The 26,858-nt window shown below is 37.8% G+C and overlaps 1 protein-coding gene across 1 annotated transcript in view; it reads left to right on the forward strand.

The window, feature by feature from the left end:
* DCDC1 (doublecortin domain containing 1) overlaps window positions 1-26,858 on the forward strand; it is a gene marked incomplete at its 3' end in the record, with an annotated part of 460,818 nt that overhangs the window by 220,882 nt on the left and 213,078 nt on the right. Inside the window, 2 exon segments of the mRNA XM_082627300.1 lie at window positions 6,713-6,883; window positions 23,979-24,080. Of these exon segments, the coding sequence (XP_082483426.1) occupies window positions 6,713-6,883; window positions 23,979-24,080 (273 nt within the window).

Consider the following 26,858-nt stretch of genomic DNA (forward strand, 5'->3'; position numbering starts at 1 on the left):
ATCCAATTGAAAAATGTTGTTTATCACAGTTTATTACATTTTCACAGTAAGTTTAAAATGAATCTATCATATATCTTGATATCGTCAACTTTAGGAAATGCAAATAAAAGTCTCTAGTTGAATTAGTATAATTAAAATTGTATCTATAATAACAAATTATTATTAGAGAATAAATAGAAATAATCTAAAAGAATGAATAGATTAACTATTTTCTGCATTTTAAATATTGTAATTATTTTGCTTGTTGATATTTCATGCAAAACTATAATTTCAATGGAACTGGAAACTTGAAGTGGCCCAGGAAAATGATCATTATGCTAAAAATATCATTTTTAATGCCACCTTGTTACCAAAGCTGGAAATGAAAATTATTTTTTCTGGAAAATCCAACAGTATTAATGCTTACTTGGTACTTCTTTATTATCATCTAAATGTTTATTTAGTACCTATATACATCACTTTTTCTCCTGCTAAGGGCCTTATTTGGTCACATATTTGCTTGATCAGCTATGACTCCAAATGCCTTTTGTTTGCTTCAAAAATCACACAGTGAAGGGAATATTTATTGTGTATGTGGGTATGAATGCGTGTGTGTAAGAACCTCTAAATATATTCCATACACTATGAGAATAATTTTTATATCATTAATTTGAAAGTGATTTATTAATTTTGATGTGTAAGTCAGTGACATCAAGTTTTGTGCCTAATTCATATACAGAGATGTGAAATCATGATGGTAAAGAGAAATGAAAAATGTGGGGATGGGGAGATTACTCCAACATTTAATTTTGCCCACAATTTTTTTTACAAAAACTATATTTCTAGATGTATTTCAAAACCTTAAGTAAACATCGTGAAATATGAGATTTAGATTTAGGTATCTGCTGTCTGTATTTTTATCTTAAAATCTTATTTTATTTCATGTAATTTTTCCACATGAAAACTGGGAATAATAATAACGTATGCATCACGAGACTACTTCGATGTGATGGTATATGTTGAACTGTATCAAGCTTTTTAGAAATGGTCTACTGGAAATCTGTGTGTAATTTTTTTGTCAGTTTAAAAGTGTGTTATTCCAGAAAAAAAAAAAAGTGTGTTATTCCAGATTCTCTGAAAAGTTGACACCAGGATGGAATTTTTTGAAATGTATATGGATTTTAATAGAAGAAATGCCGTGAGAGAAAATAGGGAGAGCTCTAGGTAAAGCTGGGAGACCTGTCAGACTGAAATGCAGGCTTGAACATGAGTGAAGGAGAGAGGAAGGGAAGACTGGGTGGAAGTATCCTAGACTGTTGTGCAGTCTAAGGAGGGTTTGGCAAAGCTGCTGATGTATCCTTGAGTCAAAGTTGTCCATCAGAGGAGTCTTGTGACTCCCTGTGTTGGACCTGCTTTAGTATCCTTGGCCATTGGTGCCAACCTGGTGATGGGTGTAAGAGCATAATAGCTTGGACCCTTGGTCAGTTATGCTCCTGTAGCCGGAGGTCTGTGAAGTGCATTCTTACTGCTTCCTCCAAAAGTATACTTGACATCATCCTGATTGCCATCATCATACCCCTCTTGCCAGATGAGTTATAAAGATGTTTTTAAATGTCTCTATTTTCAATCACCCCTTCCCCCATGAGTTGATGGGGATGTTGGACTCAAATAGGCCTAAAGGCAGCACATAAGTGACCCCTGGCTGGAAACAATATAGATCTCCTTCCAAAATAATTTCCATCTCAGAAGGGGTCTGGAAATCTATTAGAAAGTTGGGAGTAGTGGAAGTGATTGGAATACGAGACGGTACACACTTCAGTTTTCCTTGTGGTTACACTGCAGCTCATCCTTAATTTTAAGATTAAGAGATACTTAATTTTGCTCACAGATTCCTATGTCTTTTCTAGCCTTCATTTGTCAAGTCTGATTATGTTCACTTCTTAACCTGAAAAACATTGTACCCTTGGGCCTGAACCAAGTAAGAGACTTTAGGGAGTTTAAAACACCCATTTTTATCTCCCTGTCCCCTTTCTGGTTCTTCTTAACTATGCTGTAAATTAGAAAGTGTCTTGGTCTTAAGTTTAAGCACTGACCCGGCTTTGAGACTATCCCATATGCTGCATGCCAAGATAATGTTCCTAGCATGGAGGCTGCCACCCTTTGTGCTGATTTCAAGTGACAATTCAGTATAAAGTGCTCTGGAGTCTCCTCATTAACATATATGGACTCCAGGCCACATAGCATTCAGGCCAACAGCTGAACTCATCACTAGAAAAACCAGGAGCTCCTCAAAGAGTCATTCATAATAGTTAAAGTACAGTATTCACCATGTATGGTTCAGAGTGTACAACTTTGATAGGTATACATTTTAGAATGATTATAAACAGAATAATATTTTGTGTTTACTCTAAATCATCTTGAGAATTCAATTAAATTCAAGGGTTGCATGAATGACCAAAATGCCCTACATCTTATGCAAAAGCCTATGTATATGTTTATAGACAGGTGTGCATTTGCATTCTTTCAGAAGTTTGGTTTTTTTCCTCACCAGAATTCTCTTTTTTTTTTTTTTTTTGCTACCTTCTGCTCATTTGTCACTCTCCCAAACTCTGTACAAGTGTCACTTCCGTGCTGCATTTCTACAGAGAATGAAGAGTAGAATGTGTAGGCTTTCTGCTGCACAATGAGATGGTGCATTTTTTCAACATATGCATACGTAAGCCTTCTTTTGTGAATGGGACTGATAGGGTCAGATAATGTTTAAAGGGAAAGGCTTTATGTCTCTCAGGCCTCTATGTTTCCACATGGATGCTCCCACACACACATAGATTGAATTATGAACAGACCCATTAATGCTGGGATCACAAAAGGTCAAGTTTTGTCTTCTTTTGCCCCCATTCACATTGCCTTTGTAGAGAGGAAAAAAAAAGGATTTGCAGGAAAAAAAGATTCATGATGAAGAATTTTAAAGAACATTTTCCCCCCTTTTAGCAGCATCTGTGATTTGAAAAAAAAATCGTATCATGTAATATAATTCAGGAGTATTGTTTTACCTATCCGATTTTGGTTTGAGTTCTTTCATGCATAGCGTTATCTTTCAGGGTAACACATAAAATGTAGCACTTTGAGAATAAAAGACCTTATGAATTTTTCCCCCAATTTTAAAAAGCATTTTTTTTCATTGAAGTATAGTTGATTTACAATGTTGTGTTAATTTCAGGTGTACAACAAAGTGATTCAGTCATATACATATATTCTTTTTCATATTCTTTTCCCTTAAAGGTTATTACAAGATATTGAGTATAGTTCCCTGTGCTATACAGTAGGACCTTGTTGGTTATCTCCTTATGAATTTTTAAAGTAACAAAGTTTGAGGAAAATTGGTTGGAAACTTTATCAAAATGTCAGTGGCATGATTCTTGATATATTTTCTCCTATGTTTAAGATATAAGTTAATCTTTACTAGGGCATCTTATTTGATAGTTTTAAGTTATTAAAAATACAGGCCATGATTGCTATAATTATGCTTCACATACATTAACAGATAATCATGGGGCCAAGGAAAATGGCAAAAATGATAGAGAAATTTTTTGAAGCAACGAAGAATTTATGGGAAATGAAATTTTTAAGGCTTTAACCAATAGCCCTTTAGAATGCAAATGACATCATCAATTGTATGGTTGATTTCTGATGTCACATGAAATCCCCTATCAGTGAAAAGCTATGGATTGTGACAGTATAACAAGTCGTATAAAGATGCTCTCAAATCAAAGCCTGAAATTCGTTCTTTTTTTTTTGTTTTGGTGGCTTGCTGTAGCGCTAGGTACAGTACATAAAATTAAAGAGAGCAGTATTACTGACTAACAAAATACATTGCATGATACTTAGTATATTTTAAAGACTACATAAAATTATATCTTCTTGAATCAAATGATGCTGGGTATAGGTTCAGAGAGGATTGGTGCTTTCCAGAAGTAGACTCTTTCTATTTAAGGCCTTTGGATATTAGATTTTAATTTTGTCACATACCTATAAGAGCAAGTTACTTGGTCTGCTTTGGTCTCTAGCTTTGGTATGTAGAATATACTATTATCCATCATCTTTGAGGATAATACTGCTAAAAGGTAGTATGTAAAGTTAAGGATGAAAAACATTGACTAATATTGAATCATCCATCATTGCCATATTTTAAGCTTTATGACTTTCTTATAGGGTTAACTGTACTGTGGAAAGCATAGAAATTTGTTCTAGAAAGTAAGAAAATGTCTTGAATCTTGAATAGCAAGATGAGGAATGCAGCGGTGGGGGGAGCTACTTGAAGGTTCATTATACTATTGGAGGTAGATTAATTAGGTGGAGATGGCAGGATGGATTACAGGGGGAGAGACTAGGGACAGGGAGGCCACTCAGTAGGTATATTGGTAATACCAGTAGCAAGAGGGGATGAGGAGATGAAGGCTTGGCCAGAGTATAACTTATAAGAAAAGAAAGGAAGGAGAGGAAATATATGTGTTTAGAAGAACGGTTGATAAACTGCAGCCCTGGGGCCAAATCTAGCCCATTGCTTGTGTTTCTAAATAAAGTTTTATTGGAACACAGCCTTGTCCATTTGTTGACATATTGTCTGCAGCTGCTTACAAAGTACAACTGCAGGGTCGAACGGTTTTGATAGAAACATTATAACTCACAAAACTGAAAATATTATCTGGCCCTTATAGAGAAGAAGTTTGCCAATTCCTTATTTAGAAAAAAGCATTGTTTAAAGAAAGTATATGATTGATCACATAGGGACAAATAAGAAAGATATGGGACGCCAAAGAAAAATAAGAATCATTTAAATTAGCTTTATATGCATATAATGCTTCTAAAGTTCTTGGGAAAAGTTAAATATAGTTGAAGTAATATATATATATATATATATATATATATATATATACATAATATTATTATTATATATATATTTCAAATTAACTAGGTAAAGTAGAAAAGTAAATATTCAAGTCATATGTATAATAGTACAAACTTACTTTCATTGACAAATACCATACCATTGGCAAATACCATATTTTCAGCTGAGAGAGAAAGAAAGACAATGAGCTGTCATTACATGGGAGACTCTTGGAGAAGGAGTTTGCATTTTATCTGTGGACACTGAAGTGAGGTTGAGAATCTATGTAGCAAATAGTTTCAAATTTTTATCTTCTTCATGTGAAATAGTGGTAGGAATAGGAAAGACAGGCCAAGAAAAACAATTAAAACTTGATTTGCAGAAAACTACTCTATTTAAAAATGAAAACACTGTAATAATATACCATGTACATGTGACATTATAGGTTAGCCATTGTGCTGTCCATTCTTTAATCTAATTTAATTCTTAATATAGTAAGGTCAGTATTATTCTTCATTTATGAATGAGGTTTTTTTATTACCTGTTCAAAGTCTCTCAGTCAGTAAATGAAAGAGCCAGCATTTTAACCCAATATTTCAAAAATCCGTGCCCTGTTCACAGTCATTCATAATTCTAGATGGGTCTAATTTGATCACTTTAAAGATCATGGATAAAGAGAATTTCTGCTTTTCATCTCTTTTGGTCACTACCATATATCGACCAGTGTTTATGTAAGAATCCAATCTATTAGAGAGAATATAAGTTTATATAACACAGTGAAGGGTCAAAGAATTGTAATGATTTTTAATTTGTAAACTATAAGGGTTAAAATATTAACTTACTATTTTTGAGTCTTCAGTATGTCTTACTAATAACCTGTAAGTCAAGTTCTTAATGTCTCTTAAATATTCTGATTAGAAATCCAGAAATTTAAATATAAAAGGTACATGTTTCTAAACCTTTGCTGTTTCTGGAAAAATTCTATGCATTATTCAGAAATTTGTATATATTCAAAATATTGTCTAAAACAGAGCATTGTCTTTGAAGTATGGATATTTTGAAAAATTGTATTTATGAAATTTGGAAAATTATATTTTAAAGTATTTGGAAGGAAGAGAACAGACTGATTCATTTAAAAGGCCACAAAATGTTAATGAATTTAATATACATATTACAAATTTTAAAGGTAACATACAGATGGTAAAATAAAATATTCTTAAAAGGAAGGTAGGGCTTCCCTGGTGGCGCAGTGGTTGAGAGTCCGCCTGCTGATGCAGGGGACACGGGTTCGTGCCCTGGTCCGGGAAGATCCCACATGCCGCGGAGCGGCTGGGCCCGGGAGCCATGGCCGCTGGGCCTGTGCGTCCGGAGCCTGTGCTCCACAACGGGAGAGGCCACAACAGTGAGAGGCCCGTGTAAGGCAAAAAAAAAAAAAAAAAAAAAAAGGAAGGTACATGTAATAGAATTAAATATTGTCATTGGCGCATATATTGGATTACTTAAAGTCTTAGAGAGGTCTTATTCTGTTAAGCAGTTTAAAAGTCCTTGGCAAATTTGTCAATGTACATGGTTCTTTTTGTATCTAGAAACAGTTTTTATTCAGCAATTGTAAATGGGTACCTATTCCATATTACTGAAGTACAAAGTTAGAAATTTTCCCATAAATAAAATTTATTGATGAAGGAATGTATATATCACCTATTCGCTTTACTTGAACATAGATCTGTACTTAAATTCTTATATTGAAGTCATCTTCCCCACATCAAACTAAGTACTCAAAAATCTAATAGGTGTGACATCAACAATTACTTCTTGCTAACAACTCTTGTAATTTAACCCCTCCAGGTGAACAGGCTGATTGATGAATTGCAGACAGCTATGAAAAGCAACAGAGGTCATCTCTCTAAACTTGGCCCCCAATTACAGGCTGAGCAGGAGCAATTCTCCTCTTATGTCTACGAACACATTAAAAGCCTTCCAGCAAACACTCTTATCCCAGGAGGCCTGCAGCTCAAGGTGGGTGTCATTCTGTGACTCTCAATGGGTTCAGCCAGAGACAAAACACTCTGCTCCATTTGAAGACCCTTGTAATAATGCTACTCAGCTTGGATTTCTTTTTGTGTTGTCTTCCTCAAACTGGAGTTTGGATTACAAGTGCTAATACTACCATTCAGGGAATATGTTCTAAAAGAAAATATCTAGAAGTCTTTGAAATATGGCTTTATAAACTTTAGTGTTCAACCCAGAAAAGTAATTTTAATGAAGAAATTTAATCATGAACATTTACATGCTTTTCTAAGAAACATATATTTTTCACAGGAGTCACTGTGTATTTCAGTTTTTAAAAATAACTTATTTGGAGAAATGGACAAGCTTTAAAATTGACAGACAGTGGCCATAGGAATTAGAGGTGAAAGGCCAGGTGACTGATTGATGTTATAACTACATTTCCAAGGAAAAGGATCTGTATTGGATAAGTGTGACACATGTCTGAGTTCACTTGGTGAAATCAATACGTAAGAATATACTGGGAAAAAAAGGTGAATTGGTTATTTGTTAGGATAAGATGGCTAAATGTCCTAAACTACCCTTTGCTATTGCATCATTGGAAGAGAAAAAAAAAATAACTCATACTCAGCTAAAGTGGTTTAGGTACTGAAAGCTTAGGGAGTTTAAATACTTTTAAGTCTGTCAAATTAAGATTGTTCTATAATCTCATATCTCATGTTTCAAGAGGCTATAATTAGTAAAATTGAATTACTCATAGTATGGCTCTTTTTCATCTAAAGAACCATAACTACAATTCTTCATTTCCTTTTGATTATGTTCATATTTGAATGTGATAACATTCGAAGTAATTGTATTTTGATCAGTCTTTATCTCTATAATTCCCCTTAATATTCAGTCTTATTCTGCAAATAACATTATAAACATTATATTTTCTGTCTATAGCTTATTTCTTTAATGGCATTCCTTGTTTACATTTTGAATGAGAATGTTACCATGTAAAAATTGACCTTTGGGGAAGTGTAATTCCAAGGTAAACATGATAATATATTTCTCATAGTCTGTGCTAGTCAGCTAAAGGCTTAGGAAGTGATGTTCAAGACATCAAGGTCAAGTGTTCCTGTAGTCCAGTAGCATTGTTCTTTTTCAGATTTCTGACTTGGTTACAGATCCAATCTGCCATTTTGCACCTAAATGTAAGACCTGAAACCATAAAACTCCTAGAAGAAGTATGCTTCTTGTATGCTGCCTTGACATTAATCTTAGCAGTATATTGTTTTGGAGATCTTCAGGCAAGGGCAACAAAACCAAAAATAAACAAATGGGGCTATCCCAGACAAAAAAGCTTTTGCACATCGAAGGAAACCATCAACAAAATGAAAAACATACTGAATGGGAGAAGATGCTTGCAAATGATATGTCTAAGAAGGGGTTAATATCCAAAATATATAAAGAAATCACACATCAAAAAACCCCCAAACGGGCTTCCCTGGTGGCGCAGTGGTTGAGAGTCCGCCTGCCAATGCAGGGGACACGGGTTCGTGCCCCGGTCCAGGAAGATCCCACATGCCATGGAGCGGCTGGGCCCGTGAGCCATGGCCACTGAGCCTGCACGCCCGGAGCCTGTGCTCCGCAACGGGAAAGGCCACAACAGTGAGAGACCCGCGTACCGTAAAAAAAAAAAAAAAAAAGAAAAAAAAAAACAATTCAATTAAAAAATGGGCAGAGGACCTGAATAGGTATTTTTCCAAGGAAGACATACAGATAGTCAACAGATACATGAAAAGATGCTTAGCATCGCTAACCATCAAGGAAATGCAAATCAAAACTACAATGAGATATCACCTCACACTTGTCATAATGGCTATTATCAAAAATATAACAAAAAACAAGTGTTGGTGAGGATGTGGAGAAAAGGGAACCCTCGAACACTGTTCCTGAGAATGTAAATTGGTGCAGCCATTATGGAAAACAGTATGGAGGTTCCTCAAAAAATTAAAAATAGAACTACCATACAATTCAGCACTTCCACTTCTGGGCATTTATCTGAAGAAAACGAAAACAGTTATTTGAAAAGATATATGCACCCCTATGTTCATTGCAGCATTATTTAGCCAAGATATGGAAGCAGCCTAGGTATCCATTGATAGGAAATGGATATATATATACACAATGGAATGTTAGCCATAAAAAGAATGAAATCTTGCCATTGCAACAACATGGATGGATCTACAGGGTATTTTGCTAAATGAAATGTCAGACAGAGAAAGACAAATACTATATGATTTCACTTATATGTGGAATCTATAAAACAAAACAAACAAACAAAACAGAAACAGACTCATAGATACAGAGAACAAACTTTGGTGGTTACCAAAGGGGAGGGAGTTGGGGGGGGGGGTTGGGCGGAATAGGTGAAAGGGATTAAGAGGTACAAACTTCCAGTTATAAAATAAATAAGCTACAGGGATGTAATGTATAGCACAGGGAATATAGTCAATTACATTGCAGTCACTTTGTATGATGACAGATGGTCACTAGACTTATCATGGTGATCAATTCATAATGTACATAAATGTCAAATCACCATGTTGTACACCTGAAACTAATGTTGTATGTCAACTATAATTCAATAAAAAAATAAAAAGGAAAGGGCTTCCCTGGTGGCGCAGTGGTTGAGTCCGCCTGCCGATGCAGGGGACACGGGTTCGTGCCCCGGTCCGGGAACATCCCTCATGCCGCGGAGTATCTGGGCCCATGAGCCATGGCTGCTGAGCCTGCGCGTCCAGAGCCTGTGCTCCGCAATGGGAGAGGCCACAACAGTGAGAGGCCCACGTACTGCAAAAAAAAAAAAAAAAAAAAAAATTAAAAAAAAATTAAAAAAATAAAAAATAAAAAGGAAAAAAAGCCAATCAAAAGCAAAAACAAAGATTCCTGCAAACCATACTTCTTTCATTTCAGAGCCCCACATTTGCCTTTCCCTGTCAGCACTTGGCCAGGCTTGGGGTCCAGGGAACTTTCATTTTATTTCTCCCCTCTTTTGAGCTTCCTCTTTCCCCATCTGCTCTATGATATAAATCCCATGTTTACGTAAAAACTCTCTGGTTACCTGCAACACAAACCCTCTCAAACCATTTCAAATAAAAAGAGGGTTTGTTGAAAACATAAAGGAATCTCACAGAAATGAAAACCAGGAAGTACAGCTGATTCTCACAAGAAAGTCACTTCTTTTCCATATCTCTTTCTCCTGAAGCCCCATAGTCTCTCCGCTCCTCATCTTTCTGAGCTTTTTCATTTCTCATTTCTTTCTGCAAGCTGGCTTTCTCTTTTTACTCCTTTGTACGTACAAGGAGGAAAATTATGGCCCCTAGCTCTCCCTAACTTTTAGGTTTAAATGGCCATCATCATCTGACTAGAGTCTTTGTGTCTCCTAGTTCAAATCATTTAAAGAGAGAATCTGTTTGGGTCAGTCCAGCCTTACCTAGGTCCCTGACATTAATTCAACTACCCATAGCCACTGAGTGGGCAAAGGCAGGGTCGTGTACAACACAGAGCACATAGGACTTTCCAGTAATTAGTCTAGAAAGGCAAGTTGGTCTTGGATGGCCAAAGTGACTGACATGTTTTTCATATAAAATTAAATGGAACATTGTAAATAAATTATTGTGTATTATTCATGGTAATGCATTTTCTCCTTTCCCTCCAACCCCCATATTTTTGGGAGTAGGTGTTTAGACTGCTGGAAAAGAAATAGAGATCTGTAGTTTTCTAAACGAGTTCTTACATCTGAAATAGCTAGGTAGTAGAGACAAAACTGGATTAGCAAAGTATACCCTAAATATTCAGAATTGCAGATCTCTTAGAATTAGGGAGTTTTTCCATACTCTCTAGGTGAGGAGAACTTGCTAATTCCAACTGGAGAGATGTTGAGCATAGGTCACAGCAGCATACCATCCTCTGTTAATTCCAGAATCAGTTCATATCAATAGCCTGGCCAAATTCTGTTTCCATGGAGTGTGAATGAACTGCCCTTTTTTGTAGCACTATCTCCAGCCCAGTTACCTCTGAGTCACTGTGGGCAAGGGCCATGACTTCTGTAGTTATGAACAACTTTATCCCACCTTGTAGCATGTGCTATGCAGAGTGTTAGATGATATATCAATCAATCAATCAATCCATTTTCCATTTATAACTGAAAGGCATGGCTCCAATAAAACCTATTTTTCCCCTTTTCTATTCATTTTGATAAAACAGTGAGTTGGAATGATTATCTTTCTACTTTTCTCTATTTGATGATTTGTATCACTGTTGAATACATATGTGAGCCCAGGACTCAGCTTCAAGAACCAAACATAATATATTGTAGTCATCATCATCTTCTAGAGCTTCTAGGTGTTCAACTAGGGGCTGTAGGCAGGGTGTGATCCAAAAATCCCCTGGGGTGCTTTTTCATATTATGTGTGGTTGCCTTCACTTCTTCACTGTGCTTCTCATCCTCATCATATCTTTCATTGATAATTTTATCTATTTTTTAAAAATTCTTTTCCCTTTTATTTATTTATTATTTGGCTGCATCGAGTCTTAGTTGCTGCACACGGGATCTTCGTTGAGGCATGCAGGATCTTTCTTTGCGGCACGCGGGTTCTTTGTTGCGGTGCGTGGGCTTCTATCTAGTTGTGGCATGTGGGTTTTCTCTCCCTAGTTGTGGTGCGCGGGCTCTGTAGCTGTGGCGCACGGGCTGTCTTGTTGAGGCATGCGAACTCAGTAGTTGTGGCACGCGGGCTTAGTTGCCCTGTGGCATGTGGGATCTTAGTTCCCTAACCAGGGATCGTACCCGTGTCCCCTGCATTGGAAGGTGGATTCTTTACCACTGGACCGCCAGGGAAGTCCCTTATTGATAATTTTAAAATAGCAGATTTTGGTTAGGTCTTAATAGTAGAAGATCACCTCTTAAAAGGACATGCTCTGTGTTCCATACTGCCTCAGTTCCATTTTTTCATAATACAGTACCCAGTTTAAATAGACACATAAGACAAAAGACCGAGAATAGTTTCAATGTCCATCCTGCCATGGGAAAGTTCCTTGTTAAAAAAAAAAAAAAGAAAAAAATTGAAAACACAACATAACATCGTTAGAAGAATTTTAGGAAAAAGTTATATCACCCGTAATCACATTATTCCTTATATAACCATTCTTACCCTTGCATATCATTTCCATATGCACTCATATGTAGTCACAACCATAGCGTACACTTTTTTGTATTCTGGTACATTCTCTTTCCATCACATCATAGCACCTTTTAAGTTGATGAGATTTCTTATTGTTTTTACCCTTAGTGGTCACACTCAGTGTGTGGCATAATTTACGAAGCCCTTCAGGTAACAAGCTTTTGGAGCAATTTCTTACTATTCCACACCTTCTCTTACCCCATATCCCCTGTCACTGCCATCACCCTCAGCCTTATGAGAACATCTGCTACAGCCATGGCTCAGTGACTTCTGTCTTCCCAGTCCTGTTCTTTCGCTGCAACTCCTCCTCCTCTTCATCCCCATGGAGATGCTGTCAGAAATGTTAGCGTTTCCCTGGGAGAGCAGGAAAGAAAGGATTGATAGGAAAGGGTATTAGCAAATCTGTAGGGGATGGTGGGTGGAAAAACTAGTAGGAAGTTGGGTGATCTGATGGGCAATTGATGAGCAAGAGTGTGAGATGTGTGAGTAGGTGGGAGAAAGCACAGGGGAATGAGCGGAAGATGGGTACAGGGAAGTCCTTTTACTGGAATTAGTAGTGCTTTTCACGCACAATTGGTCAATGATGCTTTGTGGGTTATCTTCAATTTGCTGCCAGTAGAGGCAGATCCAGTTTCTCTGGGACCTAGATCTTGTAAAATTTGGGGGAGAGGAGCCTCTTTAAAATTAGGCCTGAAAGTGACTACTTATTTAGAATGAGAAAATAAATCACAACACATTAATGGAGACTTGGAGATTCAGATTCTTTCTTCTGTGATGTCTTAAGGCAACTTATCAGACATTCTTACATAGAAATACTCTGATTACTACCTGGCTTCCCCTCCCCACCTATTGATGCTTTACAGCTTCCAGCACTCTCAACTTCTAGCATTCTCAGGAGCTAGAGCAAGTGAAGGGTCCGGAAGCTTAATCTCCACTAACTTTACATGAATCCACTCTGGCTGTGAGCAAGGGAAATATGGTGGAATTTAGTAACCTGGATAAAAACAAGGTTCAGAGGGCCGTGATTTGGAGATTTTTTTAGCATTTCTGTTTTTATATTGCTTGGTTGTAGTGTTCTCTCCTAGCATATAGAAATTTAAGTTTTTAAAAAGGGATAATTCAGAGATTTACTTTTAAAGAATGTCTTTGTCCAGCATCTAGTTCATCCTCTAGGTAGTATGTATCTAACAATTTTTATTCTTCCAGTTACAGAATAAAATAAAAATTTAAGTGAATAGTCCAATAAACCCATACATTATTAAATACATATGTCTACAAGGCATTGTGCTTGGTACAGTGGGAAGAGGCAGAGAAGCCTGCAACACCTTCGGCCCAAGTCTGATTATTTAATCTGAACAATATGACACCTCCTTTTGAAGACAATAAAACTAATGTGTAGGTCTTCTCAGCTTTTTACTACAATTTCATTTAGTTTACAGGCTTGTTTATATTTAGAAAATGGGCTAATTTCGTTGATAACAGAAAATATGCTAATTTTTATCTGTAATACCTTCCTGGCCTTTCCTATGCTTTGGAGACTTGAAGTTGCTCTACCAAAGGCACAACGACACCATGAAACCATTTGAGATTTGTATTCTGTTTTGTGACCATTTTTTAAAACTTTTAAAGTTTTCTAACCATATATATCCATATGTAAAGTTTTCTAACCATATATAAAATTTAATAGGAAGTTTATTTAAATATTTAGGAGTCTATGGAACAATTAAATGAATAAAAGGAGACAACTGAGGTCAAGTGGCGAGACTTTTTTGGGGGGGTATGGTGTCATCACTGTTCTGCTTGCATATTATGTTCTTATTTCCATTGTACATTCCTTGGTCCTTGTCTTTCTGTTTAACCACTTTTCCCATATATGTATTTACAATCTCTGAGCTTCTCTGTTATTTCACCTACATTATTTGAGTAAACAGTAGGACAACAAATTTAGGATATGCTCTAAGTACATGTAGTAAAACATACCAACTTAAAACTTCATTTTCAAAGGAATTGTTTCTAGAGTAGTAAAACTGGAATATTCAATGTTATTGTTGTGACTTCAAGAACATATATTAAATGTTGGAAAAAATGTTATGGAGATAATCAGTTTTCATATGTAGATTTCACCAAGGCAAATGTTGGACTGTCCATTTTAAAGGCAAGTAAACTTTAGATCCCATGAATGCCTGCTAACATCTCATGGGATAGCTATTAGCAGTAGGCACTGAAATATCTCACCTACCCTTCATTCCAGTGCTCTTTTCCATCTTGCCTTCTTTTCTTTTCTTTCTTTTTTCATTTTTTTGGTGTAGGCACTGAAATATCTCACCTACCCTTCTTTCCAGTGCTCTTTTCCATCTTGCCTTCTTTTCTTTTCTTTCTTTTTTCATTTTTTTGGTGGCCTGTTGGGGAGTGGGGGAATGCCAGTGTATTCACCCCACCCTATTTCCTGACAGGCATCTGCAGCCAGGTGTAAATCTATGTGCAGGAGGATACAATATTCCCTTCCTAGACCCGATGAAGAGAAAAACTGGAAAACTGTGTCTGTATCAAAATCAGGGAAGAGCAATTGGTTGGGCGGGGCACAATCTCCCATGCAGAGCCGTTGTAATGAGACAGGCTTTCCCTGTGCAGTCCTGACAGTCTTGAAGGTGCCTAGGGAATTGCCAGGTGGGCAGTCAGCAGGGAAAGTCCACAGGCCAGGGCTGGATTACTGTCCTAGCAGTTATGCAGACTAAATGCAATCACTGAACCTTACTGCTGCAGGCACACTCTCTCTCTCAGGGAGACTGTCCTTCTCCATAGCAGTTAATTTGTCTTTACCTCTCAATTAGCTTTTTCACAGAGTGTTTGAGATGCTCAAGTCACTGAGATTCTCTTCTTGCATATGGTCCTGTCCCCTGGATTACCCACTGACATCTATGTTAGCTCAACTCACCATGAATATTATCAAGCATTAACTCATCATTTGAACATAGAAATGAATGCAGATTTTCTAGTAAGTGCAAATGAAGTGATGCATCTATTCCTACTTCAGATTCTACCTACAGTGTTGATAATGTTTTATGATAAAAAATGCATTTAAAAAAATAAAAATGTATTGCTCTAGGCAATAAACTTTTGCATGGGTTTTAGTTACTCAGAGTATCTATTCATATTAGGGGAAAAAATTACCTTTCCAGGCATATTTGATATATAAAAAAGAAACCAAATAACATTAAAAACATATACTCTATTGAAAGATGAGAATATGATCTCTGAGGCTGAGAATTGGGGAAGTCTGATGATTTGGCTCATATTTAATCATATAGTATTCTTTTCCGCAGTAAAATAGAATTGGGGGGGATGTGACTATGCTTTTCTCATCAAAAAAGCCCCTACTTTCCTTGAGAAGAAATATATTGAGCCCAGGAACTTTTAAAAACCTTTATTTACCAAAATCTGGTATATAATACATCATATAATGTTCAGCTACTGACAGGACCCACATACATGATACTGATTTTTTTTTTTTTTTTTTTTTTTTTGCGGTACGCGGGCCTCTCACTGTTGTGGCCTCTCCCATTGCGGAGCACAGGCTCCAGACGTGCAGGCTCAGCGGCCATGGCTCACGGGCCCAGCCGCTCTGCGGCATGTGGGATCTTCCCGGACCAGGACACGAACCCGTGTCCCCTGCACCGGCAGGCGGACTCTCAACCACTGTGCCACCAGGGAAGCCCTGATATTGATATTTTAATCCCAATTAAATATAATTTTAGGCACAAAATTAATTTAGACAAAGTGAAAAATCTTTGGTTCCACTTCTCCTTTAAATATTCTCATTTATAAAGGGCTTATTGAAATTACTTGGGGAATTCCCTGGTGACGCAGTGGTTAAGAATCCTCCTACCAATGCAGGGGACGTGAGTTCAAGGCCTGGTCCAGGGAGATCCCACATGCTGCAGAGCAACTAAGCCCGTGTGCCACAACTACTGAGAATGCGCTCATAGGGCCCGCGAGCCACAACTACTGAGCCTGCGTGCCACACCTACTGAAGCCCACGTGCCTAGAGCCCATGCTCTGCAACAAGAGAAGCCACCGCAATGAGAAGCCTGCGCACCACAACGAAGAGTAGCCCCCGCTCGCCACAACTAGAGAAGAGCCCGTGTGCAGCAACGAAGACCCAACACAGCCAAAAAAAAAAAAAAAATTAATTAAAAATTAAAAAAAGAAAAAGAAATTACTTGGCTTAGAACATCAGGCAAACACATTTACGTTGCCACTATCTTCTATATAATTTTAAACATTTTCATGTAATGAATTTAGCGAGAATTGTAATTGGATACAGAGAGATGATTTTTTGCAGCATCATGCACCTTGTTTTAGAAATTTTACTTTGTCAAAAATGGGGTTAGGGAGAAGCCCTTTAAAAAATTATGACAAAGCAGTGAAATGTGACTTTAAATGCTTAAAGGAAAAGAACACAGGCCCACTCCCAGGGTAACTGTGAAGCTGATGAGGGCATCTTGCAGACCTCTCCATCCTTGGCCCCCCGTGGCCTTTCCTCCATACCCAACTCCAGCCACCAGTTCAGGCTGTCAGGTACCATCCTTACTTCAGGAAAAAGGCATACCATACTTTCTTTCAAGGTAAGACAGTATCAACACTTTTTTTTTTCTTGGATCAAAGTTTTTCTTGGAATGCCCTATGTAAAGTGAATGAAAGTAGGATGTACCCTTTTTGAAGCCAGGTTGGTGGCTTTCCCCACAGACTCACTCATCAGGTTTGATCTCCCACTTTGGACCACAGCTCCCCACTCTCACTCCCCTATCCACCAGCCCTACCCCAGGCCCTCTGAGGAATTCCAGAAAGCCAAGATTGAAAATCCTAGCCTCAAAGATCAATAACCAATAAGGTCGAATATTATTTTCTCTCATAGAGCTGTGGTATTTCAATTGTGACAGAAGAGTATCCCTCCAACTGGAATTTCAACTAGTATTGGCAAGTTGATGGGAGTGGTATTTTGGGGTCAGAGTCTTTTAGCCCACTCCTAAAATCCTACACCATTGGCAGTCACCCACTTTATATCTTCTAAATGGTGGGCTATGCTGCAACTTACAGAGGATATCTAAATTGTCTCTTTTAAAATATTTTCTTAAATATACCTTTTCTGGGCTTTAAAACAATGTTATTTGATTTTTGATTCAGGTCCCACTTAGACTGGTGAAGTTTAACAGTGAAATAACTTGTCTTCACATAAGTGCATTTTCATTTCTTGGGACAAACGTACTGTCTCCTTACCTGTTAAGTACAGTTTAAAGATATCTCTGTTAGGCATGAAAACACATTTTCCTATATGCAGTATAAACATACTAATTCATTATTAACTTTTCATTGCCTGAATCTCATAATTTTAATATTTGCTTTGTGATTATCTTCTTATCTGAATATTAAAATTAGACATGTTTACAGTTTGATTTATAGTATATTATACATTTGAGAAGATATAGAAAATGTGGACATTCTATAAACTATCTCACAAGTCTGTAACAATAAAAAAAGTAATAGCACATTTATTTGATTTAATGTGCATACAATGTTAATTCACTTAGAGTTAATTTTCTATCTCTAAAAGTTACTTTGAATTCTGATTGGATAGATTTTTTTTCATGGCTAATTAGCTTCTCACATAAGAAAAATATTCCATTTTAATTTTCATGTTCTTTGACTTAGGTAAAAAAGTTCTATAAATTACTTTTCTATACCTTTAAAAATTTTCGTATTAAGTTTCATATTGTTAGATCTCTAATCTTAGATATAAGAGTAAATTTTGATGTTTGTATTTTAAAACGTCATAGAGCATTATGCTAAGTGAAATAAGTCAGACAGAGAAGGACAAATACTGTATGATATCACTTATATGTGGAGTCTAAGAAAGCCGACCTTGTGAAACAGAGACTAGGATGGTGGGTACTAGGGGTTGAGGTGGGGCTGGAGGTGGGAATGGGGAGATATTGGTCCAAGGGTATGAACTTTCAGTCAGAGGATGAATAAGTTCTGGGGATACAATGCTGAAGACTGTGATTTAGTTACTAATATATATTATTTACTTGAAAGTTTTAAAGAGGGTAGATCTTAAATGTTCTTACCACAAAAAGAAATGGTATAATTATGTGATGTGATGGAGGTGTTAGCTAACCCTCGTAATCATTTAGAAATATGTAAGTGCATCAAATCAACACGTTGTGCACAAACTTACATGTTATATGATAATTATATCTCAGTAAAGCTGGAAAAAAATCAGAGGACTTGATTTCTAAAGATCTCACTGCCCCTTATGAGTAGATTTGCACTAGGCAAGTCACTTAACCTCTCAGACTCACCTATAAAATCCAGTTGCTTTGAGTATTGAGTGATTTAAAGGTGTGCACACTCTACACTGCGAATCACTGTGCATGTGTGTAGAGGATGCCATGCCACACTACCTGGATTCCCTCTTCAGGACTGAGATAACCACCCCCCACCTCCAGCTGCCACACCTACATTCTTCTCGAACAATTGCCCTTGGTGTGAAGTGGCTGCTTCTCCAAAGATTAGGCCCCCATCCTGAGGGCAATCTGCATCCAATATTTGATTGGTGGGCGGTTCAAAGCCATACTCCCTGGCCTCAATTCTGGACAATTCTGAGGGGCCATCCCAGGTCTAGAGCTCCCACCAGAGGCCTCTGTTGCAACTACATCACAGTTTACCTTCTCCCTCTGCCCGCTCCTGTTTCCTCACTCCCCTCCCCTGTGTTGTACCTGAGAACGTTCTGCAGGAAACTTCCCACAGGTAAATTTTGGTCTCAGAGTCTGTTTCCTGGGGACCCTAATCCAAGACAACATGTAAGTTAACCTTTTCCCAACATATTTAATTTCACCTGAAGTATGCCAAATAGTTTTGTGGGGCTATTTTATATTCCTTTCCTTCACCAGACCTCTTGTAGTAAATCCTGTTACTGTACAGCCTCCCAACTTTTGGTAACACACTGCGGTGTCATTTTCCTATTATTGCCTCTTGACAGCATTGCCTCCTGAGGCATTTTGAAGCTTAGGTGTTTGGCCTTCCACTCACGCACAGAAGAGCTTCCTGGGTGGTCTGTCCGGCCGTTATGGAGAGTTTGGGAACCTGCTGGTCCCCGACAGCTAGCTCTTAACCAGACTTATAGCATTAAAGGCCGATAATGGCACTGCACTAGGCCTTATACACGTCCTTAAATAGGTGTCATAAATGATGCCAGGCAAACTGGTCAAAGAACCACATCCTATTCAAGTCATCTTCCCCCCACGTGGTTTATGTTTTTGTCACTGCCTCTATAAAATCTTCACAGTAAATACAGTTCTTTTGATAGTTTGTAAACATTTTTGTGCCTTCACAAAAACTACATATGAAGTTATACTTAGGTTGATTTATTTACATCCATAGATGCAGACATCACGGTCCAGAAATATTAGCCTAGCTACAGATTTTATTTCCCAACCCCACTAATGAGCAAATTACTCTGGAATGAACAACAGAAACTGACCATTTATAACCAAGTCCATTGTTAATACTCTGTTCTGAGCCACAGTCATTCACCCTTCGGATAACTTTTACTCCCTGGAGTCTACTCTCCACCCAGCAGCCCCGATGCTCCTTTTAAGTCAGATCCTGTTACTGCTCTGTTCCAATCCCTCCAAGGATCCCCCATTTTGCTGCCCACCCCTTAACCCTCTGACTTCATGTTACTTACCCTTCTTCTCTCTCGCTCTGCTCCCATCACACCAGCCTGCTTGTAGTTCCTGGAACATACTGGACACATTCCTGCCTTAGTTTCTTTGCTCTAGCCTCTCCCTCTGCCTCCAGTGCTCTTCTGCCAGCTATCTGCTTGGCTAACTCGCTCACCTCCAAGTCTTTACTCAAATCTTTCCTCTCTTGAAAGCCTTTTCTGATCACCTGCTTCATATGGCGACCACCAACCATCCCACTCGTTGATCCTAGGCCCTATATCCCTTCCCTGCTATATTTTTTCCTCTTTACATGGCACTTACCACCTTCTAACTTCCTCCAAGGTGCATTTACCATGATACCAATGTACCTAAGCTTCAAGGCCCCTTTCCTGCTTAGGCCCCTTCCAAAACCCTGGGAGAGGCCCTAGCAATGTGTTCACATGGCCACATGTTTCTGTAAAATTTGCAAATATAATATATTTTAACTACAATTGACTGAGAGCATTGTCTGTTTGCACTCCAACTTCCTCTCTGTCAAGTTTTCCCTTGCACCAGCTGGAGCTGAAGTGGTTGCAGGCATTTTTGAGGTCTGGCTAAGGGGAAGTTGAGTTGAGGATACATTTAGTTTGATCATAGTGGGATGTAATTACTGGTTTGCAGTCATTTCCCTGTATCGTAGTTCAGTTAGGGCTAAGCCACCCTGATATGGGAAGAGCTTCTAGGAAGATGGCTACTACCTGCTGGCCATAGAGTATATTGCTTTTTGACTGTGGACTAAAGTGCCTGTCACCAAAAGTATATGGGTGGTGGAGGAAGAACAGTGTGTGAAATTAACAAAGTCAAGTAACTTGTAGAAAATCCTTCCACATTTTACAGCTCATATTTTAAACTATTAAGCTTTTCCCAAAGTTGACATCAGTCCTAAAAATTTTTATGAAATGACCAACCAAGTTGTGTAGTTGAGAGAAAATTTTCTAATCAATAATAGAAATTTTTTGATTAACCATGCAAGAGGGAAGATGGAATTATATTCCTAGTCTCCTTATAGAAAATGTTACAAGATTACCAAATGAAGAGGTGATTGAAGACAATTCAGCCAAAAAATGTGCATTGGATAGTAAATTAATGAAAATATTTTGTGACTTTTTCTGGATTTTGTCATGTTTTTTGCTATGTATGAGCTTTTTAATATGTGTAAATTGTTGTAATTTCTCATTTTAAGTATATATTTTGTATCTAGTTTTCCATTTGTACTTTTGCATTTTTTTTTTGTTAAAGAAGGCCCACCAAGTTGTATAAACTTCAGACCTCACAGACCTGGATGTATCCTGACCTTGCTATATGATTTACTTACTTGTTCTGTCAGGAATCTTAGTTCACTGGTGTATCTTTTTTTTTTTTTTTTTTTTTTTTGCATTACACGGGCCTCTCACTGTTGTGGCCTCTCCCATTGCGGAGCACAGGCTCCGGACGCGCAGGCTCAGCGGCCATGGCTCACGGGCCCAGCCGCTCCGTGGCATGTGGGATCCTCCCAGACCGGGGCACGAACCCGCGTCCCCTGCATCGGCAGGCGGACTCTCAACCACTGCGCCACCAGGGAGGCCCTTCACTGGTGTATCTTAAGCACTTGAGCAGTGGATGGCACATAGTAGGCACTCAATAAATATTTGTTGAATGAAGAATTGATTAACAACATTACAGTGAAACATTGGTGTTAACCTAATTTAATTCTGCTGAAGAAAAGTCATTGTTGACATGAAGGAAAGTAAAAAGACTGCAGTTCATGGGAAACTCCTCCTAGAAACTCTGTACTTTGTGTAACAAAGGGCATAGAAGTAAATTCCTATGTATAAGTATTTTTTTTCAATAGTCATTAGCTACAATGTTTTTTGAAAGGATCTGGATCCCGCCCCCCCCCCTTTTTTTTAGATTCTATTTCATTACTCCTCAGCTAGGGACTCAAGACTAGCCTTTAGCTGGCTTTTTGTATCACCCTACTTCAAGGGTGAGAATTTAGTTTTAGAACTATAAGGAGGTGACGGCATGCAGATAGCCACTAGGAAGCAGTTGGTTTTTCTTAAGCCAAGGATTAGGCAGCAGGAAAATAAAGGTAGACTATTTTATATTTTCCTATATAAACTCTGTTTAGAGAGCTATCTTTGTTTAGACATTGGACAATAGAAATAAAAATACTTCTCATGCAAAGGAAGAAAAAAATAGAATACTTAGATTAAAAAAAATGATCATAGTGGTATAGACCTTAAAAATAGGAGCTGAGCCTTAAGAAAAGCAGAATGTCATAGAATTTCAGCTTGGGGAATTTTTACTTTTGTAGAAATACAGAAAAAAAAAAACATTATATGAGTGACTAGTGGAGGGCAGATTTCTTTCACATAAACACCTAAACTTTTACTTAAACAATAAAGCACCTCTTTTTTCCTTACGCCCTCATAGGGCTTTTAGAGGCCAGAGCCTTTTTTTTTTTTTTTCTTGAGAACACTCTTTTCTGGACATAGAAGGGAAGGCTTATTAACGGTAGTGAAGAAAGCATTAAGCTAATGAAGGTCTTAGGTGTTGTCCAGGTCTTATTTGCTTTCTCAGTTTGACAGCACTTACACAGCTATTTTCTAGAATATAATTTGCTGCACTCCAGTTCCACATCTAACAAGTCTTGACAAAGGAACATCAATAAGTTCTCCAAACTGAGCCTTTGTCAACACTAACCTTGCAGAATGCGTGCTGCCTGGAATTGTGAACTTAATTGCTAAATGGCTCTGTTGTTTAAGAGGGCCCTGAAGAGATAGTTGGGACAGTAAGCTTCTCCTCCCACATTATTTCCCATAGGTTTGTAGGCAACAGTTGGGTTTACAAAGTTCCTGGCTAAAGTAGAGAGATTTCTTGCTCAGAATTGTATCTTTTCTCAGAAAAGAGGTTTAAAAAATCCCCTTTAGCAAAAGCTACTGTAGAGTGTGGAGCAGCAATGTGCCCCAAGGCTGACAGCTGTACCATCACCACTAGGCTGTCAGCACGATGAAAAGCACAGAGTGGAGAAAACCCCACTATTCTTAAACATTGTTACTCTTTTTTTTAAACCTTTTTTTTTTTTACCTAAATCCTCAGGAAGTGCTGTTGAAGCACATTATTTCCTAAACCAGGTTAGGACTAATTACATAACTCTCAAACTGTCTCAAAAGTAAAACAGATGGTTTTCTTTCTTATATTTAAATAAAATATTCTCCCAAATTATCTTCTCTGGAGATAGCACTAGAAATAAATAAAATGGCTACTCTGATGTGATGGGTCTATCAGAAAGGGAAGAAAAGAACTTTTGAGGAAAAAAAATACAGTAAAAAGCAAAGATTTACATTACTCATCAAGCCTCTATCGGCCTGCATTCTTTCTTGCCTGGTGAATGACACACCCCATGTGGGCCCTCAGCATGGTCAGAGGATGGTGTTCATTCTAGTGGAGGCTTCCTTTGGCACTGGTTTATTTGGATACCTTTGACCAGAACATTAGCTAGCATTTTCTTTTGCCAGATGAGCATTGCATAATGCAATGTTCTGAATTTTATCTCTGTTCTCAGCAACTTGTTGCTTATATGCACTTAAAATGGATGGCTTTCATTGTACCTTTATGCAATAAATTTGTCAGGTTAAATTTCCTTTCAGTGAGTCAAAAGATGAGCTGAACACTGATATATTTTAAATATAAATTAAACATTCCTTACATAATTGGTGGTTTTATGTTCTTAAAAAAGAATGAAATGAGCTAGTTAATTGGTTGCTAGCTGACCTTTCCCTGACGCTTGCCCCATGTAAGCATTCGGTGTAGTCGGTGATTCCTCCTTTAATGTCTGTGTTTCCTTCTATTTTAAGATTGTAGGGAATGACAGTCAGGTTAAGGACACTGAAACCAAAAGGAGAATCAAGGGACTTCCTTTATACTCTTCTAGTCCTGTTGCTTTTCATTGCCAATTACTTGCATGTGCTCATACCAGCCGTCTTTGCTTTACACAGTTAACCATATGCGTGGGTTTCAGTCCACACTGTACTGTGCAAAATCAGGACTGCTTGTGTTTATATATGTATTTATATGTATGTATATGTATGCGTGTATTTATTTTTAATTTTGAATGTGCTTATTTTTCAGATATTTGAAAATGGTAAAGACACTGGAGAGATCTCTGTTTGTATCAGTGAAAAAGATCTGGGGCCTAATAGCCCAATTCAAACTGGCTATATGATGGAAAGGGTGAGTTTACTGACTATTCATTTATGACTATGAGCACCTTCCAAGTTACTTGTAGTTAATTTAGACAATTACATTTTTAAAGCTGTTGAAAAAAGATTAATCATTTGCTGATCTGTAAAGATTTATAGTTTCAAGCTTGACTTCTGGATTCCCGAGGTTCTCAGCTTTAGTATAGTATTAACTCCTGACCTCTCACTTAATAGCATCTTAATCTTCATTATGCTTTTATTTGAAAATCTGTCTACACTGGACTCTGGAACTGCCCTCTTGTTTACACATTGAAAAGAAGTGACATGATATCCAGTGGAGGGTGTGTTCTGCGTCCAGGGTATTTCCAAGCCCTAGACCCTGAGCGAGTAACACACAGCCTTGGTCTTCTCCTGTGCTCATTGTGAGCAAGTCCAGATGGTTTATCTTAGGCATTCTTACCTTTTCCTATTTTCCAGACAATTGGGATGTTTCTCAAGCAGAACCAACATGTTCAGGGTCTTTATTTTGGGTCTTTGTCTTGCATGAAAGGACACTGAATACCCTGTTGTTTACAAATTGGGGTTATTCGCCTGAGCGCACACCAGTGTTTTGGGCTCTGTTGCTTGACCTTTGTTCAGAAACTTGCTCCATTTTTTCCCCCTTCAGTTCAGTACCCTCAGACTTACCTCTCCCTGGTGGTGTCCATTACCTGGACTTCACAGTCAGTCACAAAAGCTGATCATCCGATCATTAGCTGAGCTCAGAAGAGATAGGAAGTGCTACCTTGATTGATTAGACAGAGAATGATAAAGAGCCTTGGCTGGTTTTCTTTTACCATCACATCCCTGACTATACAAATCACCATGATACAAAAGCCTTCCTAGAATTCTCTACCTGTAAATTCCTCTTTTTCACAATAGAATATTGTCCTTTTTGGTTCATATAAAAAATCGAAGATGGAATTTATGTTAGATTACACAGGAAGATATTATTCTGTAGAAAGCTTTTGTTGGCTAATGGCACACTGAAATTGATCTGTGGTTTGCATCTATATGCAAGAAAATTCAGGGGAAAACCTTTAACTAGGGGCATTATAAAGCTCTTTGGGAGAGCCCTTGTGACACCCAAGGACGACTGTTCCCTTAGTGCACACTTGTCTCAATCACTAGCCTAAGATGTTTCACACTCTTCTCAGGTCCCTGAACAAATTCTTATCCTATAAAGGCCTGGTGATAACAACTTTAAAGATAAATGGGTGAAGATTATCACTATTTTTGGTCACTGTAGCCCAGCCCTCACCAATGACCTAGAGATGAAAGACACTGAGGCCTTACCTCCTGTAGGCTGTCGAATGCTCATCTTTGAACACCTAAAATGCAGTGTGTCGCCAAGTTGAGAAAATAGAGATTGCAATGCAACTCCTGTGAAAGTGAATTTGGTTAAGTGGTCAGGTGTTCACATCCCTTCTCTACCACACACTCCTGTTCTTTGTGTACTTATTTCTCTCCTGGATCAGGCCTTAAATTTTTTATATCTTCCCCCTTTACAAAAAAGGAGATGCCTATAAAGCAAAATCACCGTGATTTAAAAAATGATCAACATTACTTGTTTTCTGAAATAATAGCAAAGCCACAAAAAATAAGCTCAAGGGCTGAGACCACACAGAAATAAATGTAGGGCTTTATAAATACAGTCCATGGATTTCAAAACTTTTTGTGGTTCCAGTGAAAAAACAAAACACAGATTTTTACTATTCTAACACTTTGCCTATTATATTCCTAAAGAGAATAGTAATCATTATTTTTAACTCAAAGGACTTGGCTATGCTGGATGAAAAGTATTAACTTTAATGAAAGGAAAGATGTATCATCATTTTCAGCCCTTCTGATTCTCAAGGCTAAAATATCTGGTCAGTGCAGAGCTGATTAAAACAACATAAAGCTGATGAAGTTGGAGATAAGATTATTTATCCCTAATTAGGGCAAAGCCTAAGCCTTAGGCCTTCTGTAGATATAGTTAATGGTCATAGAAAATATTTTACTCGGTAAAGAGTTTATAGCCAATAGGTGAGGAAACTGGAGATATATGACAGGCTTGCGCCTTTCCTTTTCTCTGGGCCTCGACATTTAGCACGTCTCAATATACCTTCAATGGTAATTAATAGAAGGAGCAAAAAAGGCACCCTGAACAGCAGCTAGGCAAGAAAAGGCTACAACTATATCCGCATCCCTGCCGAGATTACAGAGTAACAAGAAATTGAGAGACACAAGAACTGACAAGGCAGAGAAGAAAAGGAAGCCTGTGACAGAAGGCTGGGGGGAAAACAGAGTGATGGATAGTTGGGGCACAGAGTGGGAAAGAGCAGAGGCCTAAACACTCAAACAAAGGTGACAGATAATGATGAAAAATATCTTTTAAAAGTCCATGTGCAACACAGTTCAGCCGGATTTACTTTCATTTGAAATATGCCTTCAGTTAGAAATATCTTGATAATTTAGAGATTCTAAGTATAAGATAGAAGCAAACACAGACAATGCTATTATTTAACATATTAAATAATAGCATTTCACCCTTCGATTACATCTTATTTAAAGCTTGAAAACATCCATTATTGAAGCCACTCGCAAGCTTCTGCGGAGCTCTTAATTAATACATCCAGGAAGAGTTCTTCTAAGTGAATTGGCGTAAGCCGGAAAGTCATGTTTATTTTTGCAGTCCTGTCAGTGGTGGATTGTTCCACCGTTGGTTACCTGAGGTTAGTCTCGGTGATGGGAGATTGCTGATTGTAAAACTTGAACATACTCTGGA

Source organism: Mesoplodon mirus (genome assembly GCF_964341445.2).
Source record: "Mesoplodon mirus genome assembly, chromosome: 7".
Taxonomy (NCBI): domain Eukaryota; kingdom Metazoa; phylum Chordata; class Mammalia; order Artiodactyla; family Ziphiidae; genus Mesoplodon; species Mesoplodon mirus.